This window comes from Neomonachus schauinslandi, chromosome 2, assembly GCF_002201575.2.
Source record: "Neomonachus schauinslandi chromosome 2, ASM220157v2, whole genome shotgun sequence".
Taxonomy (NCBI): Eukaryota; Metazoa; Chordata; class Mammalia; order Carnivora; family Phocidae; genus Neomonachus; species Neomonachus schauinslandi.
Window position 1 is genome coordinate 158,657,441 of NC_058404.1, and position 23,084 is coordinate 158,680,524.

Genomic DNA, 23,084 nt, shown 5'->3' on the forward strand with positions numbered 1-23,084 from the left:
AATAAATTTGGTTTGATACTTGACGTACCAATAATAAACAAAGGCATAAAATGCTTTTTAAAACTTTATTTCAACATAACTATGCTTACAGAAATACACTCATACTGGTTAATAGAATGCAATTTAAGTTTAACTTATCCTACACAATTTTGACCAAAGACTTGGTACATGGTTTAAGCTTTAAAAAAAAAAAAGGATTTGCAATCTGGTTTATTTTTCATCTATTACAAATGTATATAAAAGATCCTCCCATCAAATGCTGCTAAAGCAGGCAGCAAGAACCTTGAGATATTAACCTTTGGTTTGTCTCGGAAAAATAACACGTATTGCACTGTAAAAGTTTATAAAATTGGTGCAACAAAACATCGTTGTAATGTTTCAATGCCAGTTTACAAAGATCAATTAACTAATGGATGTTGAAAAGGGTGGGGAGAGCCTATGTACACAAGTGAAAATGTAAAAGCTATCTGATTTAGTTAAAATTGCATGTAGATTGCAAGTCTACACAAACCAAGATTCAGATAATTTATTGAATCTGAATTAACACTATCAGATCAGTTCATCTGCTGAGGTCAACAAGGAAACTGCACACACTAAGTGTTTTTCTGGTTTATGCAATATTAAGTTTCTTCCCCAGCTTTTCAGTCCAGAACTGTTATTATACTACAGGCAAGGTATCCCTTCCATTGTCAACATTCATGGGGTGACATGTGATGAGGTCTACTTGGGTTTAAATTTATTTGCATTAGCACTTATATGCAAAATAGTCCCCAAAGTTAAAGACCACATAACTTTAGAAGTAACTCTAAAAAATACAATGGCCCTTCTTGGAAGACTAGAACAAAACATCCAGCCATAGTTATAAGAAGGCTTATCAGAAATGTAGCCCCTTATGAATTACACCTCAATAAAAAAAAAAGTAGCCCCAAAGAAGCAGCTCTGAAAAGAGGAAAAAATATAACTTAAGATATCTTGAAAACCAATGTGAATATAGGTTCAGAAGATAAAAGAGATACATTTTCATAAGACTACCTAGGATTAGGCTTATAACGTATTCTAGTATTTCAAGTTTATCTCTAGTTACTAAACATCAATTTACAAATAACATATTCACTTTTTATTCCTTTAACAAAAGGGAAAATTCTAGTTTCAATTCTATCCAGTGGAGGGGAAACTGAGAAAACAAAGATTCAAACAGTTCCATGCAAATATCACATTTTTCAAATGGAAGAACTCCCAACTAAACCAGAAGTTCAAATTACTAATATATTTTTCACTGAAACAATTTTTAACAAGTACAATACATGGCATTAAGGTTCAGAACCTAATATAGGCCTGAAAATCAAGTCCTTGTTTTCTGGAAGAAAGGCCTCAAGTCCCACTCAATTTCCAGTAACAATGTTTTCACAGATCAATTTAATAATAAGGGGTTTTAATTTCCTTCATATTTTGTTTTTAGCATTCTAGTCTTAAAACTAGATTAAGAAAATTAGTCCAATTCCCCAGAAGTCTAATTTTTTTCTTTTGTAGCATGAAAGAATCCACAAAACCTCTTCCCCAAACTGATTCCCAATCTCCAATCTGTACTTAACATGAGTGTTTTCATATAGAATGTAAAAGGTAACTTACATAAAATGTACCCATGAACATTAAAAGTAGTTGTTAGAAAGATTTAACTAGCTTTATAATTTAAGTTTTAAAACATAAATATTTGCAGCTTGATCTTCTGTTGACAATGATTGTCGGAGCCGTGAATTCATCTAGAATTCAACATCATTTATAAATTCCCATTCATGCACACAAAACATACACCATTAACACACAACTTACTCCTCATGTCTTGAGAGAATCTTCTCTTCTTTAAATCTTTGGCCTCCCAGTCAATTCCAAGTTCAAATGTCTTTTAACTCAAACTTCACTCTCAGATTTTTAACAAGTTTTCCACCCACACTTCATCAATGCTTTTCCTAATCTTTCATGTTGCATTGCCAAACTCTGATACCTGCCTCAAAGAGATCACCAGATAAAAGAAAATAAATGAAATATAAAGTGGTTATTTCAGAACAGAACATGGGAGGATCAGAATTGTCCAAGATTCCCTACTGGGATCATACTTTGACTGAAATGAATTAACTGCTATCAGCAAGGAAAATCCCGTTGGATTCTTTCATATTCTTTGGCAACTGGCCAAAGTACCTACCAAGAAAGTTTTAGAAGTACACTCTTTCTTAATACAAAGTGCCCCCACAGGAACACCAGGATAGCTGCAATTCATTTGAGGCCTCACCTGTAGAAAGAGGCTGTCACAGGGACAGCCAGGACACCCACTAGTTTGTGGAGATCCCTGAGAAAGTGTGATTTTTTAAAATCTGGACTGTACTTAAGTTTCACCTGCCTTTTTCATTGTATTCATAGAAAGTAAGTAGCAGCTGGTCTACCAGCCCTCATACTACCTCTCTCAACCTAGTTTGCTGTAAAATTGCTATGGCTTTGGAATCTCACAACTGATAATTCTGTATAACTTGAAGGAGTAATTATGTCTCCTAATTCCAGGTTTGCAGTTTCCAAATATCACTTACAGTTCGTTATTCAGCTGAGTAGCCATATGGACACCAACCATCTATGGAAAAAGGTCTTCCTCAAAGATATATATGACTTAACACTGTACATCTAGGAAGTAGTTATACTAAAACAAGCCAAAAATTTTTACTTATGGTTGGTATCTGAGATAAAAACCCATTTAATATAGAGCCTAGTGGTTTATTTATTGTAAAGGTCAAAATGAGAGCTGTGAACTCACTATATCCTTTTAAAATAAATAACTTATGTGAAATACAGATTCGGCATAGATATAAGATGTGAAATTCAGAATCAATGGATTGAACCTGCATGTTTCATTTGCTCACAAATTTGCAAACACTAATAATATTCTGCAAAAAAGACAATTGCAGCAAAGGAAAAGAAAACTGCCCTTTTGCAAACAAGACTAAAAAGCATCCCTCCAAAGAGGACAAAATAAACATGCATATATATGTATAAAGTGTTACTGTTCAACAAATACTATTTCTAGAAAAAAATTGAACTGCATAGGTTAAAAAAAAAAAACAACAATGTGCAACATCTTAAGCCATTAAAGCACCAAAAAAAACCACGAAAAAACAAAACAAAAAAAACCACACCAAAATCATAATGACGATTAACATAAACAAATAAGAAATATTGATCAAAACTCAGGAAGTAAATACCTGGACTGATACAATGTCCACTGTTGGGAGAATTTTTCTTCAATTTAAATGTCTCTTCTCATCTCTAAAAAAATTTTAAAGTGCTAACTTTATATAAAGCAGGCAAATTCTTCAAGTAATTTGCTATTTAAGTATGCCAATTTTTATAGAACTAAACAAAGAACTAAGAAAAAAACTAATGTGAAACAAGAAGACAGACATGGCAAGAAAAGTGACAAGTTACAGCCAGACAAAGCAACAGAATGCTACAATACCACCTTGGCCTTCTCATTTCAATTAAATGTATAAGCTAACAGATTTAGGTGTCTGCTGGTTCAGTACACTAACTTCCTTGGATTTGCTAAAATTTATCCATCAATAGGTATAGAGACCTAAGGAAAAGAGTGCCACTTAAAAATCAACATCGGACACTAATTAAAGCAATTTAAAAAATAAAAGGTTGTCTACAACTATAAATGAATATTAAATGTAATAGATCTTATAAACTAAGAACTGAAGCCTTATCCTAAGTTTAATTACTCCTGCCCTTTAGCTGCTTTTTCAAGGAAGTATACATTAACCAAATGGCGATTGAGGTGCTTGCTGTAATCTTTTTCCTTTCTAAAAGAGCGATCACAGAAGATACAAACAAAATCTCCCTCAGCCACTTTGACTGCCAAGGCTTCCTTTGCATTTTTCCTGTTGGTTTCTTGTGGAACTGGCCGGGCCCCATTCAATCCAGAGTCATCACTACCCTCTGACATGTTGTCACTTAGATCACTTCCATCATGACTGTGGATGCCTTCATCTTCATCCATTTCCTGAGACTCATTTACTGCTACAATGACAGGAGGTGATGTCACAGCAGTTTTGGACACTGCTTCGTGGTTTTCTATTGGTAGGGGAAGGAGCACTGGTGAAACTGGTTCTTCAACTGCTGGGTCTTTGCCAGGGGGATTCTCTGTTTTGTTCTCATCAGTGTCCATTTCCATTTCACAAAGCACAGTGTCAGCCTGACACTTAACATCTAAAATTTCACCCTCTGGCATAGTCAAGTTTTGTTCAGAGGATGAAATATTGGCAGATTCCTTGATAATAGCAGCAAGACCAGCTAGACTCTTCTCTGCCTCTTCTACTTTTTGAAGAGGGCCTTCTTTGCTTCCTTCGCCTTCAGTGAATAATTTTTGGTCTTTTGACTCCTCTTCTTTTAAGTTTTCCTTTGGCGGTGGTGTTGATGGTGGTGAGAGATCCTGTGCACCTGCACTTTCCTTCAGAAGTTGGCTATCTTTGACAGGCACTAAGCCAACTTCAATAAGGACTTGCTCCTTCCATGCCATTTCACTCTGCGTGTTGGACTTTTCCTTTTTATCTTTTCGAGGAGACTTTTTGGGACTTGGTTCCATGTGAAGAGGAGGCTCTGTGGGAGGAGGAGGCTCCATCTGATCAACCTCCAGCTGAGCGGGCCCCATGGGAGGAGGTGGCTCTGTCTGAGCAGGCCCTAACTGAGCAGACTCCATTGGAGGAGGAGGCTCCATCTGACCAACATCCATCTGAGCAGACTCCATGGCAGGGGGTGGCTCCATCTGAGCAGGCCCCCTGGGAGAAGGCTCCAAATGAGAAGGCCCCTTGGAAGGGGAAGGCTCCATCTGAGAAGGCCCCTTGGAAGGAGAGGGCTCCATCTGAGAAGGCCCCTTGGAAGGAGAGGGCTCCATCTGAGAAGGCCCCTTGGAAGGAGAGGGCTCCATCTGAGAAGGCCCCTTGGAAGGAGAAGACTCCATTTGACCAGGCCCCCTGGGAGGAGAAGGCTCCATCTGAACAGGCCCCTTCTGAGCAGGCTCCTTTTGAGCAGGCTTGCTGCCTTTTTTACTTGACTTATTTTTCAGACTTTTCTTCTTTGTACTTTTTTTCGTGCAAGTATTTTGCTTTTTAGTCTCCTCTACTTTGCTATCAGCTTTTGGCACTTCCTGACTATTTTTGGATTTGCTTTCTGCCTTCTTTTTCTTTTTTGTCATAGGTTCCTCATCATTAACAGGATCTTTTAAGGAATGGGCTTCAGCTTCCATCCTCCTTTTGCTTTTCTTGGTTTTACAGGTTGTTTCTGAATTATTTCCTGTATGCACATCCATTTCTTTAGTTTCCATTGCGGATTTGCGAGTTCTGGTAGTCACTTGAGTTGAAGCATTACTACAAGACTTTTTCTCTTTTGAAACATTATCTTTTTTTCTCCACTTTTACAGACCTCTCATTCTTCTTTCCAGCCACATCCCCCTTTATTTTTGTCTGTTCTGTTTCTTTTTTTTCATTGGTAATATTGTTATCAGGCAGGTCAGCCTCTCGCTTTTTGGTTTTCTTTAGTTTCACTTTTGAGACATCCATTGTTTTATTAGGACAAGTAGGATGCTTGGATTTGAAGTGATACTGCAGATTACACTTCTTGGAAGCTGCATAGTCGCATACAGGGCAATTGAACTGCCGTGGATTAACATGTAGCTCTACATGTTTTTTGAAGTTACTTCTATCTGCTGTTTTGTAGTCACAATGTGGACAGTTAAGAGGTTTAGGCCCATTATGAACCTGTCTCGCATGGCGGGTTACTTCATGTTGATTAGAGGCCACGTAACTGCACTGATCACATTTAAATGGCTTCTCACCTGAAGGTAAACAAGAGATGTTAGAGAGAACATAGATTAAGAAATGAAATCAAGCTTATATTAAAATATAAGGAATTGGATATGTTAAAACAAACACACACACAAGCTATTCATTGAAAAGACTGTATCATGCACTTTACATTTACCATATTTATTTGTAGATCTTTTCTCTACCCCTTGACAATGACTCTCATACCAAATGGAGGAACAATGACCTCATTTAACCATCCTCTCCTAAAAAGTTCATCAAGCTAGAGCTCTCAAACACTGTAAGAGAACAATGAATCATCAAGAAGTACACGACAATTACTGGCAAAGTTGGTTGGGCTCTAGATGTGAATTTTGGGGCAAGGGCACTCAAAGAGAAAAAATAATTTTATTTTATTATTTTATTTTTTTGAGAAAAGATAATTTTAAATGTTTTATGTTTAGTTAAAACAAATGACAATGGAGTAGAATATGTAATTCCCATACATTTTTAAGATAAATCTTGAGACTTCAAAAGAAATATCTTACACTCCAGGTTATACTCTCAGACCTTAGATGTAGAAGTTGTAAAAGTTTTAGCCTCAGGGAACAAAAGGCCTTTTCTTTAAATTTAACCCTTTTGTCCATCCTAGCAGGAGTAGAGTCAGCTTCACTCAGAAAAACTCATCCAATGCCAGAATTGCTATTTTAAAGCAAAAATATAGCAAAGCCAGAAACTTTTTGATTTTTCCCTACCTTCTTTTAACAAATGGGTATAGAAACAACATAGATAAGAAAGGGCATACAAATAGATATGGTATGTAAAATAATCGAACAAAGTCATGATCACAGATCATAGGTACATACAAAACCAAAACCACCCCCACCCCCAAATTAAAGGTACAAGATTAACGCATTCTACCTGAATACATACCCATCTAGATCACACTCTAGTAAATATTACCAAATGGTATCCATACCCCACTGGTCCAATGGAATGCATAGTAGAAAAATGGAAATTGACATTTATGAAAATTCATCTCTGAAACATTCTCAAATTCATATCAAATCTAATTTTTTCATAAAGCAAATGTCTCAGACATTAAGTAAAACCATGGTAAGCTTTACATGATTAGAAAATGTCTGATGATAAAATAATCGCAGAAACAACTTATTCAGGTGTATCAGATTGGTTAGATTGGTTATGTAGCTAACTGGACAACTCTTTTCCACGTTAGACTACTAACAGATTCACAAATAGAGTAATGCCTCTATCTTGTCTTCTCTAGTGAATTACCTCAGTGGAGACAAACATTTGCTTAACATATATAGACACAGAATGGGGAAAAAATAGGTGGCATAATGATTAAGAACTATCTGGGGGATCAAATATGGGCTCTTCTCCAACTCAATGTGAGATCCTGAGTAAGGTACTGAAAATTCTCTAAAGCTCAATTTCTTTACCTGTAAAAATACTTTTACGTGTTATGAGGTATAAATAATTTAATCCATACAAAGCACTTAGCATGGAACAGAGAGCCAAGCAGTCCATATACATTCCCTATAAATCATCACTTTTGGAACAGGTACTTTTAGTATGGGTAAACAAAAGGCAAGATTCATTTTGCCTTTCCATTTTAAACCCTACCTGAGTAAACAAGTAGCTGATGAATGAAGTTTATCTCTTTAAGAAAATATTTGTGCTAATAAAAGAATTACAATGGAAATATTGCCATTGTATAACCCCTAATAAATGCGCGTATTTACACAGCAAGCATCAATCAAAGTGCAAGCCTCCACCTATGAAATGGTCAGAGAATGGGAGTTCATAAAAATCTATTTAAATTTTGATGGCAAAATTTACTTGCTCCATTCATTTCCCCCCCTCAATTTTATTTTCTTGCCTTTAAATCTTATGTATTAGATCTAGGCATTAAAACTATACAGGTTATTAGTATCTAGTTAAATATATATTTTTTGCCTTTTATCAGATTTTAATTCTTTTCCAATTCTAGTATTTATGTTTTTCATCTTTATAAACATGTCAGATGTCTATTTTATTCTTCCCAAATTAACTTAAAAGTATATAGCAAATTCAAAAGAGCAAAGATTTTTACACACTTTACATGTTTTTATCAAGAAGAATGCAGAAAGAACAGCAAGGGGACTTTTTAAAGTGTAATGGGGCATACAATTGATTACTACTTAGCAAAAAACCACAAAGTTCTTATAAAGCAGCATGGGATGAATGTCAAAAACATCTTACAGAAGAATGTCGTAATACTCTTTTTGATAGAAGTCAGACTCTCGGTTGGGGGTAGACTGGAAAGGGTAAGGAGGGAACTTTTCTGAGGGTGTAAAAATGTTTCAGGTCTTCCTCTAGGGGGCAGTCAAACAGGAGAAACCATGTGAAGTCACTGACCTGTGTGCTTCAGATACGTGTATGCATTTTCCTGTGTGTAAATTGAACCTCAATAGAATACTGTTTAAAAATTTATTCTATACACCTGAAACTAATGTAAGATTGTGTATCAACTATACTTCAATAAAAACGTTTACTGAACAAAAAAAGCCCAAACTGCATAGTAAATTCAATTTGACATGACATACTAAAATGAGAAATAAAATAGCAAAGACACAGGGAAGAAAACTTATTCTAGAATTCATGAAGACTCTCAAACCATAACGTCTTTCAAATAAGCCCAGCCATTAAAATAGTGCCTCCATAATAATTATCAAATACTTGGTGAAAGGAAAATAAACTTAGGGTTGAAAAAAATACTTTTCCATCTTAAAAAGAGTAATAAATGAGGCAGAATGGCAAGTTGTTAATCTCCTTTAACAAAAGCATCCATTACACTCATTGTGGAAAAATATTCAAAATGAATTCCTATGCAAGCAGAATGGGGAACTAGCCATTATATAAAATATTATCATTAACAGCAAATACAAACTGGATGTATTTCATCTAGAACAAAATATTTCATCCAGGATGAAATGGTAGCATCTCCATTGAGAATAAGAAAGGGAGAGCTGTGGATAATGTCAGCCAGGTGAAGGATACTTTAATACCATTAGGGAGAAACACCAATAAAATGGGAGAATAATACCAGATAAGGTTAGATTAGTTTAGGGTGTCAATTTTTCACCTCATCAACATTCTGATCCCTTCCTAATTTGGCCTAAAAAAAACCCCACCCTATGGTTGGAAATGCTCTAAGTAAATAACCATTGTCCTGTTGCTTTATAAACGAATCTGTCAGTTAAGCTAAAATGTATCAACTCCACAGAGCCTAATCTCTTCCAAAAATAAGAGAATGAGCACATACTTTTCTTCTCTAAAATACACTCACATGAACCAGGAACAAACAAGCCCCTGGGGACCTTAAAGATCAGACTCCAGACCACAGAGAAGGCACCCAAGATATTCACTCCATGCAACCCATTCAAAAAGACTACCGATCCAATTTGACCTAATTTAGCCTCACTGATCCAATTTGACCTAATTTAGCCTCACTTTACTTACAAGTGCTATCAATAACTTCGATTAAAAGTATTAAAACATAAGATCTTCTGTAAATAATTGCACACTCATACACAAAACAAACTAACCATGTTTGCTTCCTGTTTGCAACTCAAACTATTGGCACCCAATAAAAGACATGTCTCTGCTCTCTCCATACTCTGTGGTTCCAATTTCGTTATGCTATAGCTTCTTTTTTTTTTTTTTTTAAGATTTTATCTATTTGCAAGAGAGAGAATGAGAGACAGAGAGCATGAGAGGGAGGAGGGTCAGAGGGAGAAGCAGACTCCCTGCCGAGCAGGGAGCCCGATGTGGGACTCGATCCCGGGACTCCAGGATCATGGTCTGAGCCAAAGGCAGTTGCTTAACCAACTGAGCCACCCAGGTGCCCTATGCGATAGCTTCTTGAGCCACTTTCTGAGCCATAATTTTGTTTTAACCATGCTAATAACTGAAAATTGGAGGGGTGAGTTTAAGCTAAATCCCAGCTCTTCTGATTTAAAGGAATGACAATTAACCACAATAAAAGCATTTATCCTAAATCTGTGTCCTAATCCATAAACTAGGATTAAGTATTTAAGGACTACTAAGATTAGAGATAACAAATCCCAATTTCTCAGTACCTGGCATATAATAAATAGTAGCTACTATTGGGGTGCCTGGCTGGTTCAGTCAATAGGGCATGTGACTCTTGATCTTGGGGTTGTGAGTTTAAGACCCACACTGGGTGTAGAGATTATTTAGAAAAATAAAATCTTTATGGGGCGCCTGGGTGGCTCAGTTGATTAAGCAACTGCCTTCAGCTCTGGTCATGATCCTGGAGTCCCGGGATGAGTCCCGCATTGGGCTCCCTGTTCAGCAGGGAGTCTGCTTCTCCCTCTGACCGTTCCCCCCCTCTCATGTGCTCTCTCTCTCTCTCATTCTCACTCTCTCAAATAAATAAAATCTTTAAAAAAAAAAGAAAATCTTTAAAAATAGTAGCTACTACTCATTAAGAGACTTTTAAAATACTTGCTGTACTATAACAGTACTGAATATCATCTTTTAATACAGCAAAAAGATTCAAAAGACAACAGTTAGCAAACACAAAATTATTCAAGCAGAAGTTACTGACTGGTGTAAAACACCACAGACACTTAAACAGTGACAAAAGTATTATCCATTCAATGAAAAAGATACAAGTATGTCATCATTCTAATCCAGTAACCCAGCAACACTAATAGTGGGTCAACCAGATAGGACTTCAAATGGGACACATTAAGTAGAATTCAAGCATTCATATTTAATTTCCAGTGTACAAGTAATACAAGGCACAGGGACAGAGGAAAAACCAAATGACACCGTAAGAAAGCAAGTAAGACAAATCCAGAAAGGGGGACATTCTACAGGAAAAATGGCCACATTTCTTCAATGCCTAGTTTAGTTTCCCCATTGGTAAAATGGGGACAGCAATAGAACTTATACATTATTGGACAGTTAATTATAAAGAACTAAAATTAGTTAACTCACATAAAACTCTTAAATGTTTTAAGGACTAGAACACAACTATCAATAGAACACGATGCCTACCCTCAACAAAGCCTGAGAGAGCATCCAAATTACCCTCAGAAAATGAAACCAGGAAGTACCTAAGCAATAAACTCAGGTTTCTGGTTAAGTGACTCAACTCAATAGCTTAGGAGATATTAGAAAGAACACTCAAAGTATATTAAAATGACAAGCTTTAGGGTGAAGAAAAGCTAGCAAACATATTATGTGACCCCTTCATAGCTGCTCAAATCAGAATCTGTACTATAATCAAATGTTACTCAATCACTGACTCAAAACAGTGATATCCAATAGAAATAAAATGCAAGCAATATGTAATTTTAAATTTTCTGGTAGTCACATTTACAAAAAAACAGGTAAAATTAAATTTTACTACTTATTTAACCCAATATAACTAATGTCATGTCAACATGTAATCAATACTTTAAAAAAAAATTTTAAGTTTTATTTAAGTCATCTCTACCCCCAAAATGGGGCTCTAACTCATGACCCCGAGATCAAGAATCACATGCTCCTCCAACTGAGCCAGCCAGGCACCCCAAAATAGGTGTTTTACGTGCTTTTATATATGTTGTTTGAATTCTGCTATGTATTTTATACTTTTCAAATTACATTTCACAAGCTTAATAACCACATGGCTAGTGGATACACAAGCAGACTACACAAATTTCAGGCAATTAATTAACGTAAGATAGATGAGTCTACATAGACTTCTGTTAACACCAAGATTTTGCCATAGTTTCCCTACAGGAGTATATATTCCAAATTTGTAAGGAGTATTCTGATCAGTTGTGGTGGTTCACCAAGGGTCAAGTGTCAATTGTAGCCAAAATGAATTATCCTTTCAAGACCACCTATGCTATATTTACTTTTTAACTCTGCCATCTACCTACCTTGATAATGGGGACCAATTCTGGCTAATGATCACAATTATTTCACTCACTGGAGTGCATTTCTAGCCCTGGATTTTATCTATTATAGGTTAATAAATTGAGATCCTGGATTATCTATTATTCTTTAAAGTTTGGCTTTTGTAAATCAGTCCACAGAAGCCCTATCAGCTCTCAAAAGAGGACAAACCCACATTTCAGGACCTGAGAAGTTAAGAAGGAATCTCTGTAACCTGGAAACCAACACTATGAAACTTGGTGTTATATTGTGTTGGGAGTCGGGGAGAGGGTGAGAAGGTAAGGGGTTGCTCAAAACGTACAAACCAGTGTTGGTCTATAACAGTATTTCAAGTTTTATTAGTCATAGAACTTTAAGATCTGATGAAAATTATGGACCTTCCACCCAGAAACAGTGCATGCATACATTTATATTCAGTTTCAAGAGTTCCACCTATGGATTCCTCATTAAGAGCCTACATTTAGATACAGCGCCACATGAATACGACACTGATTTTTAACTCTAACTTCTAAATTATGTTAAAAATAAATCATAAATTGATTTTTAAATAAATAAATAAATCATAAATAATGACCCAGTTCCAGGTCTAGAAGAACTTCCTTATACTGATAAGTATTGTTTACTAAAAATCATAGAAGGGTTACCATTTCTTACCAACCTGAATGAGTACGCATATGTCTAGTTAGATGAGTCTTCTGAGAACTTGAGTAAGGACAAAGTTCACATTTATATGGGCGTTCCCCTGCAAAAATATAATGATTAGGGTTTAATTATGATAAAATAAGGGAAATACAATTCTCACTAACAATATACATAATACTCAGTACTGAGCATTTTTTGATAAGGATTCTTTTCCTATTCCTGGCAAAATGGTCAATTTTTTATCAGGTGTTAGACATGTAAATGATTTAATTCAGAATTCACGTAACTACATTTCAGCTTTGCTGACAAAAAAGATCACTGGTGGGTGCCTGGGTGGCTCAGTTGTTAAGCGTCTGCCTTCGGCTCAGGTCATGATCCCAGGGTCCTGGGATGGAGTCCCACATCGGGCTCCCTGCTCGGCAGGAAGCCTGCTTCTCCCTCTCCCACGACCCCTGCTTGTGTTCCTGCTCTCGCTATCTCTGTCAAATAAATAAATAAAATCTTTAAAAAAAAAAAAAAAAGATCACTGGCTTTCTGAATTCTCATAGCCCTTTTAATTTTCACAGTAATGCTACATACTATCACATTAAATATTAAGAACTAAATAATTATCTTGATAAGTTATCAAGGAGCATCCTTTTTTTCTTTTTTAATTAGAATTACCCTTAGGAAAAAAATCTACCCAAATTTTCTCATGCTGTCACTTGGAATTTTTTATTCTTGTGAAGGATAAATCTATCATTTGAAATTGTTAGCTTAAAAGCAAGAAAACTTGAGTGGGGATGCTTAAGCCAAAAATTTCAAGTAATAGCCCTTTCATGAAATAGATCAATACTGGTTAAGGCAAATGATGCTCATAAAGCCATTAGGACTGACAGCAACTGAAGATGAGAGGATAATAACGGCAGGAAATGTATATTTTTGGGGTATGGTTTGTCAACCACAAAACAGGTTTTTTTTAAAAAGCTTGGCTATTAAAAAAAAAGCTTGACAATTTGTAATTTGTTTTCATCTGTCTTTGGCCACAAGATAATAATTACAACCTTGGGCAAGTTTCCTCAGTAAAAGTAAAAGCGCCTTCACTTCCTAGAATTGTGAGAATTTAAATTTAAGGTAATACAGAACATGTGACATTGTGCCTGGCACATAGTAAAGCCCTCAATAAATACCAGTTATTATTTTGCCTATACAGTAAGTTATAGTAACAGATGTGTCTAGTAAAATGGACAAGGAAAAGAAAAAAAGTGAAAAAAGAGGAAGAATACTGTAATGAGTAGGAAATGTGTTCCTAGTACCTGTACAGCTGTTATTAGTTGGTAGCTATAGATTAGCTATAAATAGGTCACACCAAAAGAATTCCTACTTCAACCTGGAAGAATTTTAGCTTAAAAAATGTTGAATGTATTCCTATAAATATACATGTGACAGATAAGCACATGAAAAGATTCACAATATCTTTACCCACGACGGAAATGCATATCAAAACCACAATGAGATGAAGACTTCACATCCATGAGGATGGCTATAATCAAAAGGACAGATGTTAAAGAGTATTGGTGAGAATATGGAAAAATTGGAACACTCATACAATGTGAAACTGTAAAATCGTGCAGCCACTTTGGACAATAGTTTAGCAGTTCCTCAAATGACTAAACATAGTTACCACATGGCCTAGCAATTCCACTCCTAGGTATGAACAGTTGACCCTTGAACAACATGGGTTTCAACTGTGTAGGTCCCTTTATACATGCTTTTTTTTTTTTTTTTCTTCAATAAACACAATACAGTTCTGTAAATTTATTTTCTCTTCCTCATGGATTTTTTTCTTCTTTTAAAAACATTTAGGGCGCCTGGGTGGCTCAGTAGGTTAAGCGACTGCCTTCAGCTTAGGTCATGATCCTGGAGTCCTGGGATCGAGTCCCGCATCGGGCTCCCTGCTCGGCGGGGAGTCTGCTTCTCCCTCTGACCCTCCCCCCTCTCATGTGCTCTCTCTCATTCTCTCTCTGTCAAATAATAAATAAAATCTTTTTAAAAAATAAATAAATAAATAAAAATAAAAACATTTATTTATTTATTTATTTATTTGAAAGCGAGAATGAGCAGGGCAGAGGGAGAGAATGCCAAGCAGCCTCCCGGCAGAGTGTAGAACCCTTGGGCCTGAGATCAGAACCTCTACCGAAATCAAGTCAAATGCTTAACCGACTGAGCCACCCAAGGTGCCCCCTCATGGATTTTCTTCATTTTCTTTTTTCTAGCTTAAGAATACAGTATATAGGGGCGCCTGGGTGGCTGAGTCGTTAAGCATCTGCCTTCGGCTCAGGTCATGATCCCAGGGTCCTGGGATTGAGCCCCACATCGGGCTCCCTGCTTGGCGGGGGGCCTGCTTCTCCCTCTGCTTCTGTTCCCTCTCTCACTGTGTCTCTCTGTCAAATAAATAAAATCTTAAAAAAAAAAGAATACAGTATATAATACATACAACATATAAAATGTGTTAATCAGTTATGTTATTGGTAAGGTATCTGGTCAACAGTAGGCTATTAGTGATTAAGTTTTGGGGGAGTCAAAAGGTATGTGCAGATTTCGACCACCGCTAATCCCCGCATTGTTCAAGGGTCAACTGTATATATCCAAGAGAAATAAAAACATGTGTTCACACAAACTTGCATACGAATGTTCAAAGAATTATTCACAATAGCCAAAAAAATGGAAAACAATCCAAATATTCTGATGAATGGATAAACAAAATGTGCTATATCCCTACAAGAGATTATTTTTGGCAACAAAAGGAAAACAAGTACTGTACATAGGACATGGAGGAACCTTGAAAACATTATGCTAAGTGAAAGAAGGCAGTCACAAAGGACCATATATTACTGTATGATTCTATTTATGTGAAATGTCTAGAATGAGCCAATCCACAGTGAATTGTATGGTATGTAAAATGTATCTCAATTAAGCTGTCACAGAAAGAAAAGTTAATGGAAGAAAAATCAAATACCATTATAGATAAACATTAAGGATTCTTTCTAAAAGATTGCTTCTATCTGTGCAATTCTACAAAACAGGCATAAATACTCTAGAAAACTTAGTGAATTTTCAGTCACACATAGTGGCAAAAATGTCATCCTTTAGAATTTGTGAACTTTTTTTTTTTTTAAAGATTTTTTTTTATTTGAGAGAGAGAGAGGGAGGGAACAAGCAGGGGGAGGGACAGAGGGAGAGGGAGAAGCCAACTCTCTGCTGAGCAGGGAACCGATCCCATGAACCTGGGATCATGACCCGGGCCAAAGGCATATGCTTAACCAACTGAGCCACCCAGGTGCCCAGAATTTGTGAACTGGTTAAATATCAAACCCACAAAACTAAAAATCTTTTGATTGAAGACTCAAATGAAAGTAATCCTCAGCCCAACACCATGGTAATTACCCATAAAAAGAGAACTGAACTTTGACTCTTAGTTGTATATGTATGACCTTGGACACATCACTTCAGGGTTTCCTCTCAGTAAACGTGGGCTATTATAACTTAGTTCCTCAATAGATTGTTCTGCAGATTAGCACAGAAGTACCCAACACTGGCCACTCAAAGAACAGAAGAAACCCATTAAGTGAATGTGAAAACTAGGGTACTTAAATGAGAAGTGATTCTATTACTTATCTCTACTCTTCAGCATTAAATGAATTTATGTTTCTATAAACACAATTTTCAGAACCATGTATTTATCACCAGAGATACTCAGAATTTACAACATTCAAATATTATCCTCCCAATGTATGCACTACCAAATTGTTTTAAAAAGCTTACCAAAAATAAAAAATGACAAAGATAACATTAGGAAGAAAAAAATTATTTTCAAAAAGTATTAAGACCACACAAGTTTAACACTAAACTGGGGGGGAGGGACTAAAATGTGAAATGAGATACATATAACCCATGTTAGCTTACTGTGAAAATATCAACCTTAAATTAATGGGGAGAAAAACTTATGGATGGTACAGTTAACGCATAAAAAATATACCCATTAAAAATCAGTCACCTAGGGCACCTGGGTGGCTCAGTCGGTTGAGCGACTGCCTTCGGCTCAGGTCATGATCCTGGAGTCCCGGGATCGAGTCCCGCATCGGGCTCCTTGCTCGGCGAGGAGTCTGCTTCTCCCTCTGACCCTCCCCACCTCATGCTTTCTCTCTCTCTCAAATAAATAAATAAAATCTTTAAAAAAAAAAAAAAAAAAAAAATCAGTCACCTAAACTGCAATTAAAATAAACTACTCTAAAAAAAATAAAAATAAAATAAATCACTCTACAAAAAAATTTTTAAATGGCCAAGAGTTCTTAGTTTTTTTCCCCCACTGTGGTGTGTGTGTGTGTTTGTTTGTTTTTTAAAGACTTATTTATTTTAGAGAGAGTAAGAGCACACGCACCCGCAAGCAGGGGTAGGGGTAGAGGAAATGGGAGAGAAGCAGACTCCCCCTCTGAGCACGGAGCATCTATGCAGGGCTCCATTCCAGGACCCTGAGATCATGACCTGAGCCCAAATTGAGAGTCGAGTCAGAGGTTTCACCGACTGAGCCACCCAGGCACCCCAAGAGATCTTGTTTAAAACAAAACAAAATGAAAACACTTTACATAAGAAAATTGGAAATACAAAAAAAAAAAAATTGGAAATACACACAAAATACTAAAAAGGTTTTCTAGTTCTCTCCATTTTCTTTTTGGTTCTAGAAATACTCTTGACAAATTTAGATTTACAGTTGAAAACATTTTTAGTTTTGGGAAACATGAATTATCAAAATACAACTGACAAAAAAAATCAAAATGTATTAAGACAAAAGCACTGGGGTGCTGGTCATATTCTCTATATTGACTTGCATGGTGGTTATGAGTACATATATTTGTAAAAGTCATCTATTATACTTAATTAAAACAATTCATCGAAGTGTACAGATAAAAGTTATGCCATGGCTACTACCTGAAAGCTCTACAGATCACAGCCAATCTAAACTAATCCCCAAGGTTTTCAAAGAACTGTTAAATGAATATGAAGTAATTATGGCTTAAGTATATATAGTGGCTAGGATTTATTTTAAGATATTCTACATGAGATTAGTTTAGTCTGTTTAATTCAAACTATTAAGTGATTAATGGGGTAGGATTTCTAAGTAACTTGACTTCCTATGCCATGTAATTTTGTAATGCTTGAACTTCTAGACTTTTGAAACTAAAATGGTTTCAAAGCATGGAGACAATCACAGATTACAACAAATTCCAAAGGATTTACAAACTTTTTTACTTGACTAGATTTTAAAGCCATATATATAATACTGGAGCATTCTCCTGGAGCTTAGAAATCTTACTGCAGACATCTTTTCTTCCTCTTTTTTTTTTCTGAGTTTGAGAGAGAGCGCGCATGCACGCACGCCCACACGAAGGGAGTGGGGGGGGGACAGGAGGACAGAGGGAGAGGGACAAACGGACTCTGCCCAAGCAGGGCTTGATCCCACCAGCAGAGATTGTGACCTGAGCTGAAATCAAGTCAGGGGCTCAACTGACTGAGCCACCCAGGTGCCCTGACATCTTTCTTATAATTGAATTTCACCTTCAAGTTTTATTAAGTCTATCACATCAGTAAAGCACTACTGATTGCCCTCCCCACGGTGCCCTACTTTACCGGTGGGGTTCAGTCCTACAGAGTGACAACGCTTGCAAAAGGGATCTTATGCAAACAGCATCCTACAACCCCTTTTTACTTGTGATCCAGACTACTGTACTAGATTACCCTAACCATTTTCTTCAGACCACTAATCAGTCCTCAAAGATACCAATTCTTAGCAGAAAAATGTAACATGAGAAAACTACCAATAAGTTGCAAACATTTCCTTAAAAAATCAGACTCCTTGGGGCTCCTGGCTGGCTCAGTCAGTTCAGTGGTGCATGCAACTCTTGGGTCTCAGGGTCGTGAGTTCTAGCCCCATAATGGGCCTAAAGCTTACTTAAAATAAAAAAACTGAATGATTAACGGGTGCTGAGGAGAAATGGGGAGCAACCACTAATAGGGTTTCTTTTGGGGTTGAAGATGTCCTAAAAACTGATTGTGGTGACAGTTACACAACCTTTGTGAATATACCAAAACCAGTGAATCTTAACTTTAAGCAGATGAATTCTGTGGTAATAGACTGTATCTCAATAAAGCTGATATTTACCAAAAAAATTGCCAAATGTGATAAAATATCATTAACTAATGAATATAGGTAATGGGTACATGTTGGTATTTGAGATGTTTGAAATTTTTCATATTTTTAACATTGTTCCATTTTTTTGATAGAGTATACTTACATACTAGAAACATTCTCTTACCTGTATGAGTTCAAACATGCTGAAGGACATTATTTTTTGTCTGAAAAATAGCTGCGTTTTCCACGTGTTTGCTTTCTCAGGAAAATGATTTCAAGTGTGGTAATCCCACCAATCTTTTAAAAACTAACTTTTCACATTTCTATGTTTCGGAGACAAGGTTAAGTTGTTCCACTTAGGAACTCAATACCAAGACAAATTTTTTTAAAAGTTTAAGGCTTCTGTGAAATGGATCTATGCAAAGGTTAATCATTGAGTTTTCCTTTTTGCCTAAGTCCTCAATTCCTTTGGGAAACTATACTGCATCTTAGATGTAGTCACTATCAACTAAATACATCTTCCAAAAAAAAAAGGTAGTCCAATTTAGCTAAATATCTATCCCAAGTTGTTAGAATACAAATTTTAACAAGAACATGGATAATATTTGTCTTGGCCATTCTTTGAAATAAGTGTTCTTCACTTATCCTCCAATCCCATATAGGTATTAACCCCCATGGAGAGAGAAACTGAAGCACAAAGAGGTTAAATGACTTATCCAAGGTCACAAAGACAGCAAATAATGGAACCAGAACTTGACCCCAGAATCCCCTTTCTTCAGTACTACTTTAACTGCCTACTGAATTAACTATCAAAAGTGAGCTGAACTTAGGGACTCAAGGTACTCTTACCTGTATGAGTTCGAACATGTTGAACATAATTATTTTTTCTGTCTGAAAAATAGTTGCATTTTCCACATGTGTATACTTTCCTTGGAAAATGGTTTCTCAAGTGTTTCCTCCAGTGATATTCGCTTACTGTGGTGTATGTGCAAATGATACACTTGTAGACTCGCTCATTATCCCCAGCTCTGGTGTGGTGTTTCAGGTGAGCAGTATAGTGATCGTATCGATTGGTATTATAGCCACAGCGGTCACAGCGAATGGGGCCCTTGGAGAAATCTCCCTCCTCTGCAGTGGAAGACCCAGATTCTCTGGCTTTTGCTTGCTTCTCTGCACTTTCTTCCACAAAAAATTTCTTGGCACTATGAACTCTGATGTGATGCACAAACTGTTCTTCAGATTCGGCTTCATACTGGCATGGCTTACAGCGAAAAGGTTTGCTCTTCAAGTTCTTGCATTTGTCCTCTGCTCCAGGTGTCTCAGGGGGAAGATCTTTACTGGAGCTGTAAATTTCTGGGGCAGTAGCTGAGACCTCAAACACAGGCTGTGGTTCTACAACACTGAGTTCCAAACTTTCCAGTTCCATGTTTTCCAGTCCACTGGGTTCACCTTTTATTTCAGGGGACTCCTCAAGTCCTTCTCCATCACTATCTGAAAAGTTGTTATCTCCAACAGGCATCAATTCTGCCATCTGTCTTTCTTCACCAACCAGGTAATCACAGCAGCTGCCACTTACTTCCCCAGTTAAGGCCACATTTGCCAACATGATAAGCTGAGGCGCAGCCAATTCAGCTTTGGAGAGGTCATGCAAGTCATACATGTCGTTAGGCAAGGCCATGCCAATGTTGCCACTGCCCGTGAACAGGCCTCCTCCTCCAGAAGACTGCCCCATTACCTGGGTGGCCATGACTGTATTCTAAATTCAAAATAAGACAAAAAATGCAAAAAGTACCAGTTTAAACACAACATCCAAAACAGTGCTGTAATTCTTCATAACCTAAAAAATTCTTTTCAAATATAATCTTTAAATTCAATGAGCTTTGTTAATTGCTAAAATTAAGCTTTGAAATATTTTTGTACTACCAGATTTTCTTCACTGCACTCACCAAAAAAATTTCTATTATCCCTACAAAAAATTCTATCAATTCTATGACATAACTCATCCATCAACTAGGCCTACCACTGGCATGTCTTCCCTCAAGCACTTTTAATTTTTTTGGTGGGAAAAAAAAGTAACTTCATTTTTAATGTTAATTAAAATTATTTTTCGATTCAACACATTAATAGTAAATTGCTGTTCTCCCAATTCCCCCCTTCAACAGTTTACTGGTCAGAAAATGGAGAACTCCAAAACCATACTGTGCATTTGTTACGTACAAACATGTCTGGAAAGTAGAAGCCCGTAGTAATTGGTCAACCGAACTGAATTTCATATGCACTCAACTAACTCCAGAAGAATAAACTACTGTGAAAAAGTACCAGTTTATTTTTTTTTTTTAATGACTCGACCTGTTTAAAAGAAAAAAAAAAAAATCGGACCTTTTCTGTAAAAAAAGGAAGCTCCATGTATTCAAAACTTCACAAATGAAAATAAAGAAATTTTCAAAACCGCTAATAATCGTACAACTTAACCCGACAATCAGCGACTTTCTTGCATTGTGCTTGACTTGGCCTACTTGCTTAGTGGAAGCCATTACAAGATCACCTTCTTGAAAACATGTTGGGCTTTTAAAGTCGCCTTAAGCACGTTACTTTCCAATCTAAACGGTGCTATTCTCAAACTGAGCGCTGTCTTGCAAATTAGAAGAAGCAAAATAAGTGGCAAGCACTCAAAAAATCAAATCAAACCCCAAACACAAAAAGCAGTCCGTTTCACCCAGGTGCATAAACACAAACCGACTGAGTTATAATGTACCAAAAGTTGGAATCAAATGCCATCACAGAAAACAAACTGAGGGCCATAGCTGTCCCAGGGCTTAACAGCCCAGGCTACTCGGCAATTTACCCAAACATCGACTTTTCTAATACCCCCCAACCCTAACTACCGTCCCTAAAGGAATTTTCACGTTTGTCAGGAAGGCCGTCTATGCACAGCCCGAAACCCAACGTGTTGCACGAATTCCTATGTGCGGCTGCCCACCAGCGCCTGCCTCGGCGGCGGCATTCCTGACTGAAATAGGCATTCGGCCATTTTCTCAAAATACCAAACACAAAGCAGCTCTTTGCAAACTCGGGCGCTCTCGCTTCCTCTCGGCTGGGCCCGCTCACTGCACACATTTCCACACCAACTCGCGGGAGTTGCCCCAACACTCGTCCTGAAGCTTTTCCTGAGTTCCCCAGCACTAAGAAAAAGCAAGGTGGGCAAACTCGGGGCGCCGTTGGGCCAGACCAAGTCTTCCCCATCCAGGGCTGCCCCCTCCCCGGTCCGCGGGCCCGAGTCTGGGAAGAGGAAGGAAAGTTACCGCGTTGCCGGCGTCCCGGCTCCTCTCACCGCCCCTGGGCTCACCCTCCGCAGAGGGCCCGGGAGGCTCCGCGGGCGCCCTCCGGAGGCGTCGGGCCCCTAGCGCCGGAGGGGGCCCCCACGCGCGCCGGCCGCCTCCCCTGCGCCCCGGAAGTTTGCGAACTCACTCCCCCACGGCGCCCCGCGAGACGCGCGCCCGGGCCCCGCCAGCTAGGGCGCCGAGGTGGCCGGGTGCGGAGGGCCGCGGCGGCGGGGCGGCCCGAGAGCAGAAATCGCTGTCCAGCCCCATTGGAGGAACCGCCCGGGCCGCGGGGCTGACTCAACCCGCCCGGCCGCACTCAACGGCGCCTTCCGGCGACAGGGAGAGGCCGGAGAGGGAGGGGGACGCGAGGGCCGCGGGCCGACGAGGGGCTGCGGCGGGATCTGGAAGCAGGAGGACGGGGAGGTAGTTTCAGGACCAGGGCCACAAGCAGCTCCGCTCCTCAGGACCCGACTCGAAGGGCGCCCGGGCCCGCGCGGAGGCGGCGGCCCGACCTCGACTGGGGAGGGGGTCCTGGCTCCAAGCCGCTCCCCAAGGACGCCCCCGGCCCAGCCCCCGGGCCGCGCCGGTGTAACCCGATCCCGCTCGGCCGCCCGCCTCCGCCCCGCGCTGCGGCCGCCGCCGGAGCCACAGTATCTGCAAATCAGCCCTGGACAGCGCCTCGCTTCGCGTCCTTCCGCGCCCTCCCCCTGCCACTGCCGCCGCCGCCCGGCCGGCCCTCCCCCACCCCGACCGAGCCCCCAGTCCTGCGCCGCGCTTACCGGCCTTCCTAGGCGAGGAGGGGCGGGAGACACGGCGTCGCCGCTCCTTCTCCGACTACTTTTCTTTGTTGCTGGAGTTTCGGGGGGAGGGGTGGGGGAGGATGGAAAAGTTGGGCGCTGGGGACGTCGAGGCCCGCGAAGGCCCAGGAGTGGGAGTGCAGAGAGTGCTCAGGCCGCCGGCTCTCGCCCCGTCGTCCCGGCCGCCGCCGCCGCCGCCGCCGGGGTTTGTGGCCCGGGGCCTCGGCGGCGCTTGCTCTGCTGCTGCGCCGCGAGCTCGCGGGAGCCGCACATTCCAGCACAGGAGGCTGCGCCGCACACCCAGCCCGCGCCGCCGCCGCCGCCGCCGCCG

General features: G+C 39.0%; 1 protein-coding gene across 1 annotated transcript; it reads right to left on the bottom strand.

Moving 5' to 3' along the window:
* Positions 1 to 3,122: 3,122 nt before the first annotated feature.
* REST (RE1 silencing transcription factor) lies at positions 3,123 to 22,812 on the bottom strand. Its single transcript, XM_044912716.1, is given in 6 exon segments — positions 3,123 to 4,705; positions 4,793 to 5,446; positions 5,448 to 5,875; positions 12,481 to 12,564; positions 19,483 to 20,389; positions 22,736 to 22,812. Coding segments are annotated over 5 exon segments (3,009 nt in total). The 5' UTR covers positions 20,381 to 20,389; positions 22,736 to 22,812; the 3' UTR covers positions 3,123 to 3,760.
* Between the last annotated feature and the right edge of the window lie 272 nt (positions 22,813 to 23,084).